The sequence below is a fragment of the Staurois parvus genome, unplaced genomic scaffold, assembly GCF_062004578.1.
Source record: "Staurois parvus isolate SC_StPar_1 unplaced genomic scaffold, SC_StPar_1.0 ptg000139l, whole genome shotgun sequence".
In the NCBI taxonomy this organism is placed as follows: domain Eukaryota; kingdom Metazoa; phylum Chordata; class Amphibia; order Anura; family Ranidae; genus Staurois; species Staurois parvus.
The window spans coordinates 1,601,021-1,614,910 of NW_028317935.1; the positions used below are offsets into that span (position 1 = coordinate 1,601,021).

General features: G+C 39.2%; 1 protein-coding gene across 5 annotated transcripts in view; it reads left to right on the forward strand.

Moving 5' to 3' along the window:
- Positions 1-13,890, forward strand: part of ADGRG6 (adhesion G protein-coupled receptor G6) — a 239,270-nt gene that overhangs the window by 172,375 nt on the left and 53,005 nt on the right. For all 5 annotated transcript variants that reach the window (XM_089673509.1, XM_089673511.1, XM_089673512.1 and 2 more), the window contains 4 exons: positions 396-452; positions 5,144-5,191; positions 10,975-11,117; positions 12,753-12,867. In XM_089673509.1, coding sequence (XP_089529635.1) covers positions 396-452; positions 5,144-5,191; positions 10,975-11,117; positions 12,753-12,867 — 363 coding nt within the window. The remainder of the gene's footprint in view (positions 1-395; positions 453-5,143; positions 5,192-10,974; positions 11,118-12,752; positions 12,868-13,890) is intronic.

The following is a 13,890-nucleotide window of genomic DNA, read 5'->3' on the forward strand; positions in this document are numbered from 1 at the left end:
ATAGTCTTATGTTTCTTCTAATTTTTCATAAATTGTTTTTATATCAGAAAGGAGTACCTTTTTGAAACTTCAATTCTATACAGATTTTTTTTAAAGGTCCAATATTTGCCTGGCAGAGTTGTGCTGTGCTTCGATTGTACTAGTTGCCGGGGGTTTCTGGCTTACATAAACTCTCAGTTACCCTGGAACATGCATACAATGGGTCAGATTTAATTTTTTTTTCTAGTTAAATGACATAAGCTGTTGAATAAGCATTACAGAGAGTCAACTAGCAGTTTTGAAAGGAAAGATCAGAAATGGCAACCTACATTTACCCCTCCATAATCGCTTCCTTTAATGTAACATTTTCAGATTTTTATTTATTTTTTTAACATTTTATTTTTTTTCTGATCTAGTACTCAGCTGGTTAATACAAGGAGCGTCAGAGAACTACGAGAAATCATTGACACCAGGTAAGATAATATATATACATTTACTGTGTATGTATATATATATATATATATATATATATAAATAACATATCTTGTGTGCTGTTAAGTGCCTTGAAAAAGTATTCATACCCCTTGAAATTTTCCACATTTTATCATGTGTTACAACCAAAAACATAAATGTATTTTATTGGGATTTTATGTGGTACACCAGCATAAAGTGACACATAATTGTGAAGTGGAAGGAAAATAATAAATGGTTTTCAAATTATTTTACAATCCTACAATCTTTTTGATGTCAACAGCAATAGCAATTTAGCACGCTTGGCTTTCTATTTATTGGAATAATGCTTTTATAAAAGTGAATTTGTGAAATGCTATTTAATTAATTTATGGTATTTTATGTATTGAGAAGTCTAAAGATAACTCTTTAAATGGGAAAAACTGTGAGTAAAATGTTTAGAAAGTTAATTTTACAAATGCTTTCTCCAAAGACTGGTTGGAGGCAAGGTTCGTATTGAAGGGTAGCTTTAACCAGAATGTAAAGTTTCTGTCTGGAAATTGCTAAGTAAGTTCTGCTATGAACTGCTGCTGTGGTTGACATTTCACCAGGCTCTACTTTGGATTGACTCCTGAAGTCCATTGATCTCCTCTGCAATGATAGCACACTGCTAACTCCCACCCAAAGCCATGCCCCCAACATGTTTCAACTACAACAGGGCCTAACCAGCACAAACAAAAATGCTTTCATTTATGTTGTCTTGAAAAAATAACCTTTTCCATGCACTCTCTAGACCAGTGTTTCTCAACATTTTTTCAGTCAAGGCACCCTTTAAAATTATGGACAGTCCCGACGCACCCCATTCTAAAATGTGAAAAACGAATCTAATCGTTTTATATAACGCAGCAACATCTACACATGTAGGACACCCAACATTAGAGGTGATTTATTCTTCCAAAGCAAATACACTTTTGCACACTGGTACTGACTATTCCAGTGTTTCTTTTCTTCCTGTTTTTATCCATCACTGAGCAAATGTGACCCCAGCACTAATGGAGAGGGGCAGGGGAGGGTCAAACTAGGATGCTGTGCAGGCAGCTGACATCCTCCTTAGCAACTGATGATGTCATTGGTTCATAGGATGCTGGCGGCTAGAAGGTCTCAATGGTGTATAATGAAAACTCGTGGCTTTGTGTAACTAAAAGGCAGGCTTCTTCCACCCAATGGCTTGTATACAAGTTTTGGGCAATTTGTAGACATTTTGATAAGGCACCCCTGAAGAAACCTCAAGGCACCCGAGGGTGCCTGGGCACCCTGGTTGAGAAAGGCTGGTCTAGACAAAGGCTGTAGCAAAACTATATATATATATATATATATATATATATATATATATATATATATATATATATATATAAAATCACAGATCTCACTGGCCTATAACCAGCCAGTAAACAAATGTCAAAACTGGAAGTGATTAAATCATTGTCATTTCCAGGTTCTGACATTACACAGAACACCTTCAGTTCCTCTCATTGTGTGCTGGGTTTAGGTTGCATCCTTACCGGTCTCCCTAATTGCTTGGGAGACCCCTATAAAGGCAGTGGTGGCAGGAGGTGGGTGGGACCCCTTTTCGCCACCCATTAAAGTAATCCAGCGGGGCTTTCAAACAATACCAGGATCATGGTTGTAGCCTCAACCATGAACCTGGTATAACCGCTTCCCCAGTAGGACGTATATTTATTTATTTATTTCAGGTGCTTATATAGTGCCATCAATTTACGCAGCGCTGTTCATATATATTGTACATTCACATCAGTCCCTAACCCTTAAGGGGTGTACAATCTAAGGTCCCTAACTCACATTCATACATACACATACTAGGGCCAATTTAGACAGGAGCCAATTAACCTACCAGCATGTCTTTGGATATATACAGTTTGGAAAATAATTATTTGATCCCTTGCAGATTTTGCATGTTTGCCCACTTACAAAGAAATTAAGAGTCTATAATTTTTATCATAGGTGTATTGTAAATGACAGAGACAGAATGTCAACCAAAAATCCAGAAAAAACACATGATTATATACTGAGTTGCAGTTCAGTGAGTAAAATAAGTATTTGATACCCTACCATCCAACAATAATTGTGGCTTCCACAGACTGGTGCTCATGTGGTACACAGATTAGTCCTGTCAATATAAGAAAAGACACCTGTTCACAGAATCTCCTTCTTCCATTCAAACCATCATGGGTAAGAGCTGTCAAAAGACATCAGGTAAAAGATTGTAGACCTGCACAAGGCTGAAATGGGCTACAAGAACATCAGGAAGAAACTTGGTGAGAAGCAGACAATTGTTGTAGCGATTATTTGCAAATGGAAGAAATTCAAAATAACCATCAATCGCCCTTGGTCTGGAGCTCCATGCAAGATTTCACCTCATGGGGTAAAGATGATCAAGAGAAAAGTGAGGGGTCAGCCAGAACTACATGGGAGAAGCTTGTGATTGATCTCAAGGCAGTTTGACAGTCACTAAACAAACACAATACGCTGCCATGGATTAAAATCCTGCAGAGCCCGCAAAGTCCGTCTCCTCAAGAAGGCACATGTACAGGCCGGTCTGAAGTTTGCAAATGAACATCTAAATGATTCAGAGAAGGATTGGGAGAAAGTGCTGTGGTGATATGAGACCAAAATTGAGCTCTTTGGCATTAACTCAACTCGCTGTGTTTGGAGGAAGAAAAATGCTGACTATGACCCTAAGAATATCATCCCTACAGTAAAGCATGGAGGTGGAAACATTATGCTTTGGGGCTGTTTCTCTGCTAAAGATACAGGCCAACTTTGCCGCATTGAGAGGCCAATGGACAGGACATGTATTGTAAAATCTTGGATAAGAACCTTCTTCCCTCAGCAAGAACACTGAATATGGGTAGTGGATGGGTCTTCCAGCATGACAATGACCAAAAACATATTGCCAAGGCAACAAAAGAGTGGCTCAAGAAGAAGCATATTAAGATCATGGAGTAACCTAGCCAGTCTCTAGACCTTAATCCTATAGAAAAATTATGGAGGGAGCTGAAACATCGAGTTGCCAAGCTACAGCCAAGAAACCTTAAGGATTAACCAAAGATCTGTAAAGAAGAGTGGACCAAAATCCCTCCTGAGATGTGTGCAAACCTGGTAACCAACTACAAGAAATGTCTTACCTCTGTGCTTACCTACAAGGGTTTCTCCACCAAGTACCAAGTCATGTTTTGCTTGGGGATCAAATACTTATTTTTCTCACTGAACTGCAACTCAATTTATAACATTTGACTCGTGTTTTTATGGATTTTTGGTTGATATTCTGTCTCCATCATTTAAAATACACCTATGATAAAAATTATAGTCCCTTCATTTCTTTACAAGTGGGCAAACTTACAAAATCTTCAGGGGATCAATAAATTATTTTCCCCACTGTATATGTGATGTAGGGAAGTGGTAAAACCCTCATTTAGCAGCTGATTTAATCACGTACTGAGTGTGCAGCTTTTTCATCTTTTAATCCAGTTGAAGCTGGTGCCATGACTGCATCCCCAGGTTTCCTGCTTCAGGGTGGCTTCTTTCTCTTTCAGCATCCTATGGAGTTGCCCTTGCATGCAGGGACTAGAATTATGCCTCTCTACACTGCGTTCATCAGTAGAAGCACACAGTCCTGTAGCCTTGAATGGCAAGGCACTCCCCTGTTCCTCACTGCCCCCCCCCCTTCTCCAAGCTAACAGACTGACTGGAGACTGCAGTGTCCACTGTTAACTCTTCGCTGTGAACACTGGAAGTTCAGGGAGGCAGTACTAAATTAGTAGGAGCCATCAGTATTAAAACCTGTTAATTGCCAGTGCTGGAGTTTTACCTGATAGTTTACTGGGGAATGTTTCTTTTATTGTGCTCAATGTGTTAAGCTAAAAAAACAGTAAGGCTTTAATACTATTTTAACTAAAGCGTTCTAAGAGATTAAAAAGGCTAACAGTTTATTGCAAGGGTGCTTTCCAGTATATATATAGACAAAGCTTTCTTTTTAGTTTTGGATAGAGGAGGGAAAGGTTAAAACTGCTGCCAATTTATTTTTTGGCTGCCTATGTAACATTGCTGACATTTTCCTTCATTTTCTGTCCCAGAGATGCAACAATTAGAGGATATCCCTGAAAATGAAAGGGAATTCCTATCTTAGATAGCTGGCCCCAAACAGGTCTCCCCAGTTAAATATTTCTTCTAACCCTTTGTTCTGGAGACAACTCTATATCATTGTATTTCCTCCCACTTTCTTTTTTGGTGACAAGGTGTCACTAATACAAGTAAAGTGGTGAATCTCCCCTGTCGGAACACAGGCAGCTTAGGTCCTCCTCACTCTATTAAAAAAAGGTTTTGCTTAGAGATACACTTTACCTGACATCATGTGCAGATCAGGTCATGTTTTGCTCTGCTATCAATGAACCAGAGGAACAATAATAATATTGCTTCAGCCAGGAATTGCCTGTGAATGTAGCTAGAGAGCTACAGGGGAGGAGGAGCAAGCATACTACACATGTCCAAAGTAGTTTGACTGTTTTTTTGGGGGGCATGTGTAGCATGCCCATAATTTATAACTTGCTAAAATGTAAATGAAGTACAGGTTTACTTTAACTTATCATTTTCTAACATATTCTTTTAAATAAGCATTATTTTGTTTTCACTTTAGCTTACCGAACCATGAAAGAATTGCTAGAGCTGTGGATAACTATCAAAGGTAATGATAACATCAAAGTGGAACAGCTGCCTAAAAAAATGACCTTTGAATGAAGCTTTATTTAACATTTTTGTTCAGATATGCTGTTTTTTGCAGTGTTGCTGAATTTTTCCCTAACAAAAGCAGAATCTATTTGGAAATATGCAAAATGCAGCGTTACTTTCCTAATTGGGGGTTGGCAGTAGAGTGTGGCCATTAGGATGAGCTGTTTTACTGCACACAAAATTTAAATAAATATCCTGGTGATTGCAGTGCTATTAACCCAATTCAGATAGCAGTGCAGTTATACAACAGAAATATGTAGGTTTCTGATAAAATACAAAGAGCACTGCCTGTGGACATCCAGATACCTCAGAATTCCCAAGGTTAAGGTTAGATAAGGTTGCCTACTCTGTAGGGCTGATTTACTAATCTATCAATCTGAATTTTTACTTAGCTTACTAAATATGGCGTGATGAAGCTGTGTTTATTTGGAAAGTCCGTATGTGTGCAGGAATATTAGAAAAACTGGAATATTGTTTCCACATGATTTGATCATTAAAATGAACATAGCTTCACGTAATACACTAAGCCCGTGGCCGTCATTTTTTACAAGGTATAGGAGGCCTCAAATGCTGCCCTCATAGTCACCAAGGAGCCACACTTCATTTTGATTATATATAACGCCACAGGACCTGGGCTACAGAAGAATTTGGAGACTGGAGGTATGCTGCAGGAAACAGTCAGAGACTGGGGAGATGTTACATGATATTGCTGTTGAATTAAATCCCTTACATATCTCTCTCTATTGACTTCTGGGGTCCAAGCACCACACTACACCAAAGAACGTTATGTGGCCCTCAGGTCTCACATTTTGCACTAGGGCATTAAGCTAAGTGAATGTTGTCTTTGAAAAGTGCAAATTATCTTTTTTCTTTCCCTCAGCAGTTTAGGAATTTAAATAGAACTGGACCCCTGCTATTCTCTAGTTGATAAAAGATATGCTTCCTTGTTTAACTATGTCACTCAATGCTTTAGGAAATTCTGTAAGTTGAAAAAATGTGCTTTTTTGTAAGAAACTGTTGTTGATGCCAGTGGACAAGATTCATCATCTTAACAACTTCTTCACTATAAATACTCTTCAGGAGAAACAAAAGAAGCTAAATCTATTGCTTTGAATTCAATTAAAAATACATTTAATGTGGCGGTCTATCCTAAAGAGTATGTTGTAAATATGAAATTCTTAACTAATGCAATTATGTATTCATTAAAATATTAATTACAATTAAATTCATATTGGGAGGGGGAACACTTGGTGCCAATTAGATGTGATGCAGTGCACACATGCTGACAAAGTAGGCTTAATTCACCTGTGCAAACAGCAATTATGGGAAAAAAAATTAACCTTAACTTGCCTTGAAGTAGTACAAATGCAGATCATGGGGTACTCTGGCTTTGGGTCAACCTAACATTATGTCACACTTACCCCTAATGCAGATGGTCAGACACTATAGCTGGCTTCTGTGTTCTTCACCTATAGCAGCCCCCTTTCCCATAATTCAAACAGGCCTACTGGTAAATAGTGCCTGGCTGCCGTGCCAGTGCAGTGAGCACAGCAAACATGTACTTGCAGTTGGCAGACAGGCAGTGTGGTTCAATGACAGTACAAGTACAAAGCAGGCAAGGTTCAGAATAGTCAAGGTTAAACCCGTAGTCAAAAGGCAGGCAGAGTTTAGAGAATAGTCAAAATCCAATCCAAGATCATCAACGAGGGAATCCAAACTAGCAGGTAGGGCAGACAAACAGAGCTTGAAGCATGTGTTACAAACGCAATATCACAAGCATGAAACTGCAGGCTTGGCTGGCTTAAATCAGGTTTGGTCTCCACCCAGAGACTGATCACATCAATCACCTTGCAGATGGACAGACAGAGAGGGAGAATGTATCACAGCCAAAACCAGGATGCTGGAATGAGACCAGCAGCTGTGATGGAGCAGGAGAGCTACACACTCCTGACTCATTAGCATACCAGTGCTCCAAGTCAATTGACCAAATACTGGAAAGCTGTGGGAGAGTGAAGCATTGTTTAGAAAATGTTATAGCTATAAAAGTCTAAACATTTACAAAATTTTCTAAGTTTACTGGGAAGGTTTGACTTAATAGTAGCTTTTTTTCTTAGCTTCAGTCCAGCCATTGAAGTAGATTTTAGGGCTTTCTTTGCCCACTTTTATTTAAGGGTCCATGCACACTGGGCAGAAAATAAATCACTTTGGGCGTTTTTTGTATAAGCATTTAGACACATTTAGCATTTTTTTTTCTGCCAGAAAACTGTTCTCAAAAAAGCAAAACAGTAGGGGTTTTTTCTGCCCCCAAACACTAAGCTTGAAATATGCCTCTAAATGTCCTAATGTGCATAGACACACAGGATAACATTGCGATGCTTCTACAGTCAAAACACAGAACTCTTGTAGAAGCAGCATTTTTTTTAAGCCAATAGGCATGGTCCCTAAAAGTAAGGGTTTCTTACAGCAGGATTCCTAGATAGTTGTTCAGCTTCATACAACTTTCAAGATAAATATACCTCCGGGCTATAACGTGACCCACCTTGGCTAAACTGGCCCTCAGTGTAACAGAGCGCAGTCTCTCTATCTAGAGTTCAAAGTGTTCAAATGCTTCTAAAGTAGCAACTGTTACTATAGGTGTTGATCTAGTTAGTGCAGAAAGACACATGGTCCTTGTGTGACAATTCACCTGCTGCTGCCAGGCAGCACAGTGGCCTCCTTGGGTGTTGTGCACATCTACAGAATGAGGATGCTGGTTGCCAGTAGAAGGTGGACTCAGGGTTAGAATCTTCATTCCACACAATTCTCTACAAAGCTTCTGGGATTTACCAGTGCTGCTGAAAACTGGAAGACCAGTTCCTTCCTAATGAGACACACTTCCCAGTTCACCAATCCACATTGATGAGAACCTTGAGTGACACCAAATTCTTCTAACACTATGACAAGGTACACTGTCACAGCATCTAGACCTAAAAACAAAAATGTTATATATTGCAGCTTACCGGTACTTAGATGTGGTGGCTGCATTTGTTTTTGTTTCTGAATTGTCCCCTTTTTTCACTTGGTGATCATGCCAGTAACACACTTTCAGTCCTAGGGTGCAACACTCACTGTACTGTATCTGTGGATGAGCAGCGTTTGGTATGCTAGGCTGCTGTCCTGATTTGGACTACAAATACCTTCACCTCCCCTCATCATCACACCGAGCAATTCCGCACACTGAAAGTTACGAAGACACTACATGTACAGATTTTGAGGTTGTAGGTACAGCAATGCTTAGGCACACTCACATACAAGGAAATATACCGCTGTTTTCAGGAAGAATTAAACCAGTATGAAACCCAAACACAAAAATATAATACAATGAAGCTTACCAATCCTTAAATGTGGTGGCTGCATTAGTTTTCTTCGACGAGTAACACACTTTCTGTCTTAAAAGAGAACTCCAGAAAATAAAAGAAATAAACATTGATACTCATCTATGTGGCTTCAATATCAGTTAATTGCTGCAGCTGCCCCACTGTCTCCGAGATCAAGAACTGAGTAATCAAATGACTGCTAATTGCTCAGTTCTCGGTCTTCACTAAACAGAGAGTGATGACTGTCCGTTACTGGCTCTCTGCTCCTCCAATGCTCACTGGAGTACCAGGCTGTGGAGGGGGGTGCACAAATATGTGCATCTATTATTGTTTTCATGAAAGCTGAACTTAGCCTTTAAAGACAAGAGATGAACCTGTTTAGGTTCAAATGACATTTCAAATGTTCCCTATAACCAGGGGGGAACAGACAACTCATGGGGCCCCCGGGCAATAGGGGATCATGGGGCCCTTGTGTCCTTGCCCAAACTCAAAAAATCCTATGAAAAAGGTACCAGGGGCATCTCATGGGGCCCCCTACTGACCCCAGGCCCTCGGGCAGTGCCCGAGTTTCCAAACGGTCAGTCCGCCCCTGCCTATAACAGAGCCAATGTTCAGTTTTTGAATTTGGGTCTACTACAGTCAGGTCCATAAATATTGGGACATTGACACCATTCTAACATTTTTGGCTCTATACACCACCACAATGGATTTAAAATGAAACAAACAAGATTTGCTTTAACTGCAGACTGTCAGCTTTAATTTGTGGGTATTTACATCCAAATCAGGTGAACGGTGTAGGAATTACAACAGTTTGCATATGTGCCTCCCACTTGTTAAGGGACCAAAAGTAATGGGACAGAATAATAATCATAAATCAAACTTTCACTTTTTAATACTTGGTTGCAAATCCTTTGCAGTCAATTACAGCCTGAAGTGTGGAACGCATAGACATCACCAGACGCTGGGTTTCATCCCTGGTGATGCTCTGCCAGGCCTCTACTGCAACTGTCTTCAGTTCCTGCTTGTTCTTGGGGCATTTTCCCTTCAGTTTTGTCTTCAGCAAGGGAAATGCATGCTCAATCGGATTCAGGTCAGGTGACGGACTTGGCCATTGCAGAACATTCCACTTCTTTCCCTTAAAAAACTCTTTGGTTGCTTTTGCAGTATGCTTTGGGTCATTGTCCATCTGCACTGTGAAGCGGCGTCCAATGAGTTCTGAAGCATTTGGCTGAATATGAGCAGATAATATTGCCCGAAACACTTCAGAATTCATCCTGCTGCTTTTGTCAGCAGTCACATCATCAATAAATACAAGAGAACCAGTTCCATTGGCAGCCATACATGCCCACGCCATGACACTACCACCACCATGCTTCACTGATGAGGTGGTATGCTTAGGATCATGAGCAGTTCCTTTCCTTCTCCATACTCTTCTCTTCCCATCACTCTGGTACAAGTTGATCTTGGTCTCATCTGTCCATAGGATGTTGTTCCAGAACTGTGAAGGCTTTTTTAGATGTCGTTTGGCAAACTCTAATCTGGCCTTCCTGTTTTTGAGGCTCACCAATGGTTTCCATCTTGTGGTGAACCCTCTGTATTCACTCTGGTGAAGTCTTCTCTTGATTGTTGACTTTGACACACATACACCTACCTCCTGGAGAGTGTTCTTGATCTGGCCAACTGTTGTGAAGGGTGTTTTCTTCACCAAGGAAAGAATTCTTTGATCATCCACCACAGTTGTTTTCCGTTGTCTTCCGGGTCTTTTGGTGTTGCTGAGCTCACCGGTGCGTTCCTTCTTTTTAAGAATGTTCCAAACAGTTATTTTGGCCACGCCTAATGTTTTTGCTATCTCTCTGATGGGTTTGTTTTGTTTTTTCAGCCTAATGATGGCTTGCTTCACTGATAGTGACAGCTCTTTGGATCTCATCTTGAGAGTTGACAGCAACAGATTCCAAATGCAAATAGCACACTTGAAATGAACTTTGGACCTTTTATCTGCTCATTGTAATTGGGATAATGAGGGAATAACACACACTTGGCCATGGAACAGCTGAGAAGCCAATTGTCCCATTACTTTTGGTCCCTTAACAAGTGGGAGGCACATATCCAAACTGTTGTAATTCCTACACCGTTCACCTGATTTGGATGTAAGTACCCTCAATTTAAAGCTGTCAGTCTGCAGTTAAAGCACATCTTGTTCGTTTCATTTCAAATCCATTGTGGTGGTGTATAGAGCCAAAAATTTTAGAATTGTGTCGATGTCCCATTATTTATAGACCTGACTGTATAATTAAACTCGTTAATACAAATATTTTTTTTATTTCTCACTATGCTTATATTTATTTTTCTTATTTAATGAATATTAACTTTCTTAAATTTGCAGATATGTTGTATGGGCTCTACTCGTGTATAATAATAGCAACAATATTGTTTTGGAAGAAGATACAATTATGGATAAAATTAATCAGAGCTTCAAAGATCTCTCTAGTGGTCTGACACTCAAAGCATTATCTGTGTCACCAGTTGGTAAGTTCATGCAACATTTTATATGTTTATTATTTTATATCAATATGTACAATATGTAATAATGCAATATAAATATATTACATTTGTATTCACAGTTCCTAGGGATAGTTATGATTCTGAAGCAAAGTCACAGTGGGGCTTAGTTACAAATTCAAATAATTGCTGGAAGTTTGGTTTGATTTTTTTTACCCAAACACATATATTTATTTTTACTAGATCTCTGCTGGTATTGAACAAGAAATCATAGGTTTACTTGGAGTACAAGGGATTGTAGGATGCACAGTCCTTCTCTAAACAATACGATCTTAAACATTACATAATATCAATAATTAAGCATACAAAATTATAGTATTAAATGACCGTGGTATCGTTATTGGTTTATTAAATTGAAAAAGCAAACAACTTTATTGAAAGAAAACAAATACTGAAAAAACTCAACACATATCACTTAGTCATAGGATATCAAGCAAGATAATTTATTTATTATTATTTATGGTACTTATATAGCGCTGTCAATTTACACAGTGCTTTACATGTATGTTGTACATTCACATCAGTCCCTAATTGTCAAGCGGTGTACAATCTAAGGTCCCTAACTTACATTCACACAGGGGCCAAATTACACAGGATCCAATTAACCTACCAGCATGTCTTTGGAGTGTGGTAGGAAACCCACACAGGCACAGGGAGAACATACAAACTCCAGGCAGATGATGCTGTGGTTGGGATTTGAACCAACGACCCTTGTACTGCTAACCATTATCCCCTGTGCTGTGATAATAGAAATGAACAAAGTCCTCCCTTGATCCAAGGGTGACATACTACATAAGGTGCCTGTGAGAAGGGTGGAAGGGAGCTCGCCGAGCCAATGCTGGTCAACTACGTGCAGAACCAGTGACAGAGTCCTTATAAATGGTTTGCCACGCACCGTGGAATGTTCAAGAATGGCATGTGTTTCCCCCCATAGATCCACTTAAAAGTTACGCTTGATTCTTAAAGGGCCAGTAGCAGAAAATGTACACACTATTTTTTTTTTTATTAAGAAGGTGGCAGGCGCAATCCCATGTATGTGGGCCAAATATTTGTTCCCCCTTTTTCCATTCTTCGATTTGTATATCTACACAAATTGGGCAGAGAATGCCCATTTAAATATTATTACTGTTGTCAGAAAAATGTGAGATGTAAGTTTGTATATTTGTGGTGCTCACACATTATGGACAATGAAGACTCGAAGAGGCAATTCAGCATTTCAAAACACATTGAGGTTGGATTGCTAAAACTGGAGAGTGCAAAATCCAGTGCAGCTCTGTAAAGAAACCAATCAGCTTCCAGTTTGACAAGCTGGAGTTAGCAGTTGATTGGCTGCCATGCCCAGCTGAACCATATTTTGCACTCTCTATTTTTAGTAAATCAACCCACTTGTTTACTTGGCTTGGTAATAATTGATGCCTAGTAACAAGGAACATGATTGTAATAAGGAACATGGCTTTAATAAGGAACATGGCCAGAAATTGTTGGTAGTTTTGGGATTGAACAATGTGACATTATTTTAATCACAGGAACATTTTAGGCCTATATTGATTTTGTGTCCACAGTATAATTGTATTAGGATAATATCTAAGTGTTCTCTTTCAGAATTTTGCCCGCCAGAGGATTACCCAGTATCATACCAATGGCCTCCAACAAGACCAAATAATACCCAGGAAATACGTTGTCCACAAAGTCCTATGTATACAGCTACAAGAAAATGGTGAGGATCAAGAGTTACTATTAAAATGTAGTATAATCTATGACAATGCACTGCATTAATTAAAAATAGACAAGAAAACTGCTGATAAATGTATTGGAAGCTTTAGCAATTGGTTAAGGAAGGAACTCTTTAAAGCGGAACCAAACTCTTCTATCCTTTACAGCCAAAGAAGCTGCCATCTTAGCCTCTGTTTGATCTGCATTTGCCATGGTGCTGCAAATGTGATCAGTTATAACACCAGCCATTCAATGGCTTGACAGGTCAGTTGAGAGCACCAACACTGTGACAGCTTTCATGGCATGCATTGAATTTAAAGCAGAACTATAGGCAATTTTTTTTTATATTTTGGATAGAGCAACCCCTGTCAGTTATAACCCCTGTCAGATTTATTGTTCACTATCTGAGTCCCATTTCGGAGATTTCCCTTCACTTCCTGTCCTATAGCCAAACAGGAAGTGAGAAGAAATCACAGCAAATTAAGGGAATCCCTTGGGCCCCCCCCAGATCACCAGAACTAGTCTACCCATTTTGAAGATTTCCCTTCTGTTACTTTTCTGGGGACAAGCCAAAATTTGGTATTTTCTTTTACTTTCACTTTCAATGATAATAACAAACAGGAGAAATAGAGAAGGTGAGTCTCCCTCACTGGGCACAGACAGTAATACAAACTGGCAGGTGTTCTAATCCCTCCCCACTCTATCCAAAATTAAACAAAAAAGGTTTTGCCTTTAGTTATACTTTAACTACTTTAGTAAACTGGTACATTGATGGGTTTAGTTCTGTTTTAAATATTGTTGTCTTCTTCATGCTAGGCATCCCATCATTTCTTAGTGTTTGTTCACATCTGGTAGTAGTTTGTCACATTCAGCTGGACTTGTTCTGTAATGTTGAAGACATTTTTCCGACAGCCCTAAATTGTGATTATGTTGATCCAGTGCAAACAGTTAATGCTTTTAATATTCACTTCATTGTCAACTCAGTGCTAAAAAAAAGTTTTCTAGTGCTAGTTTTCTAGTAGTATAC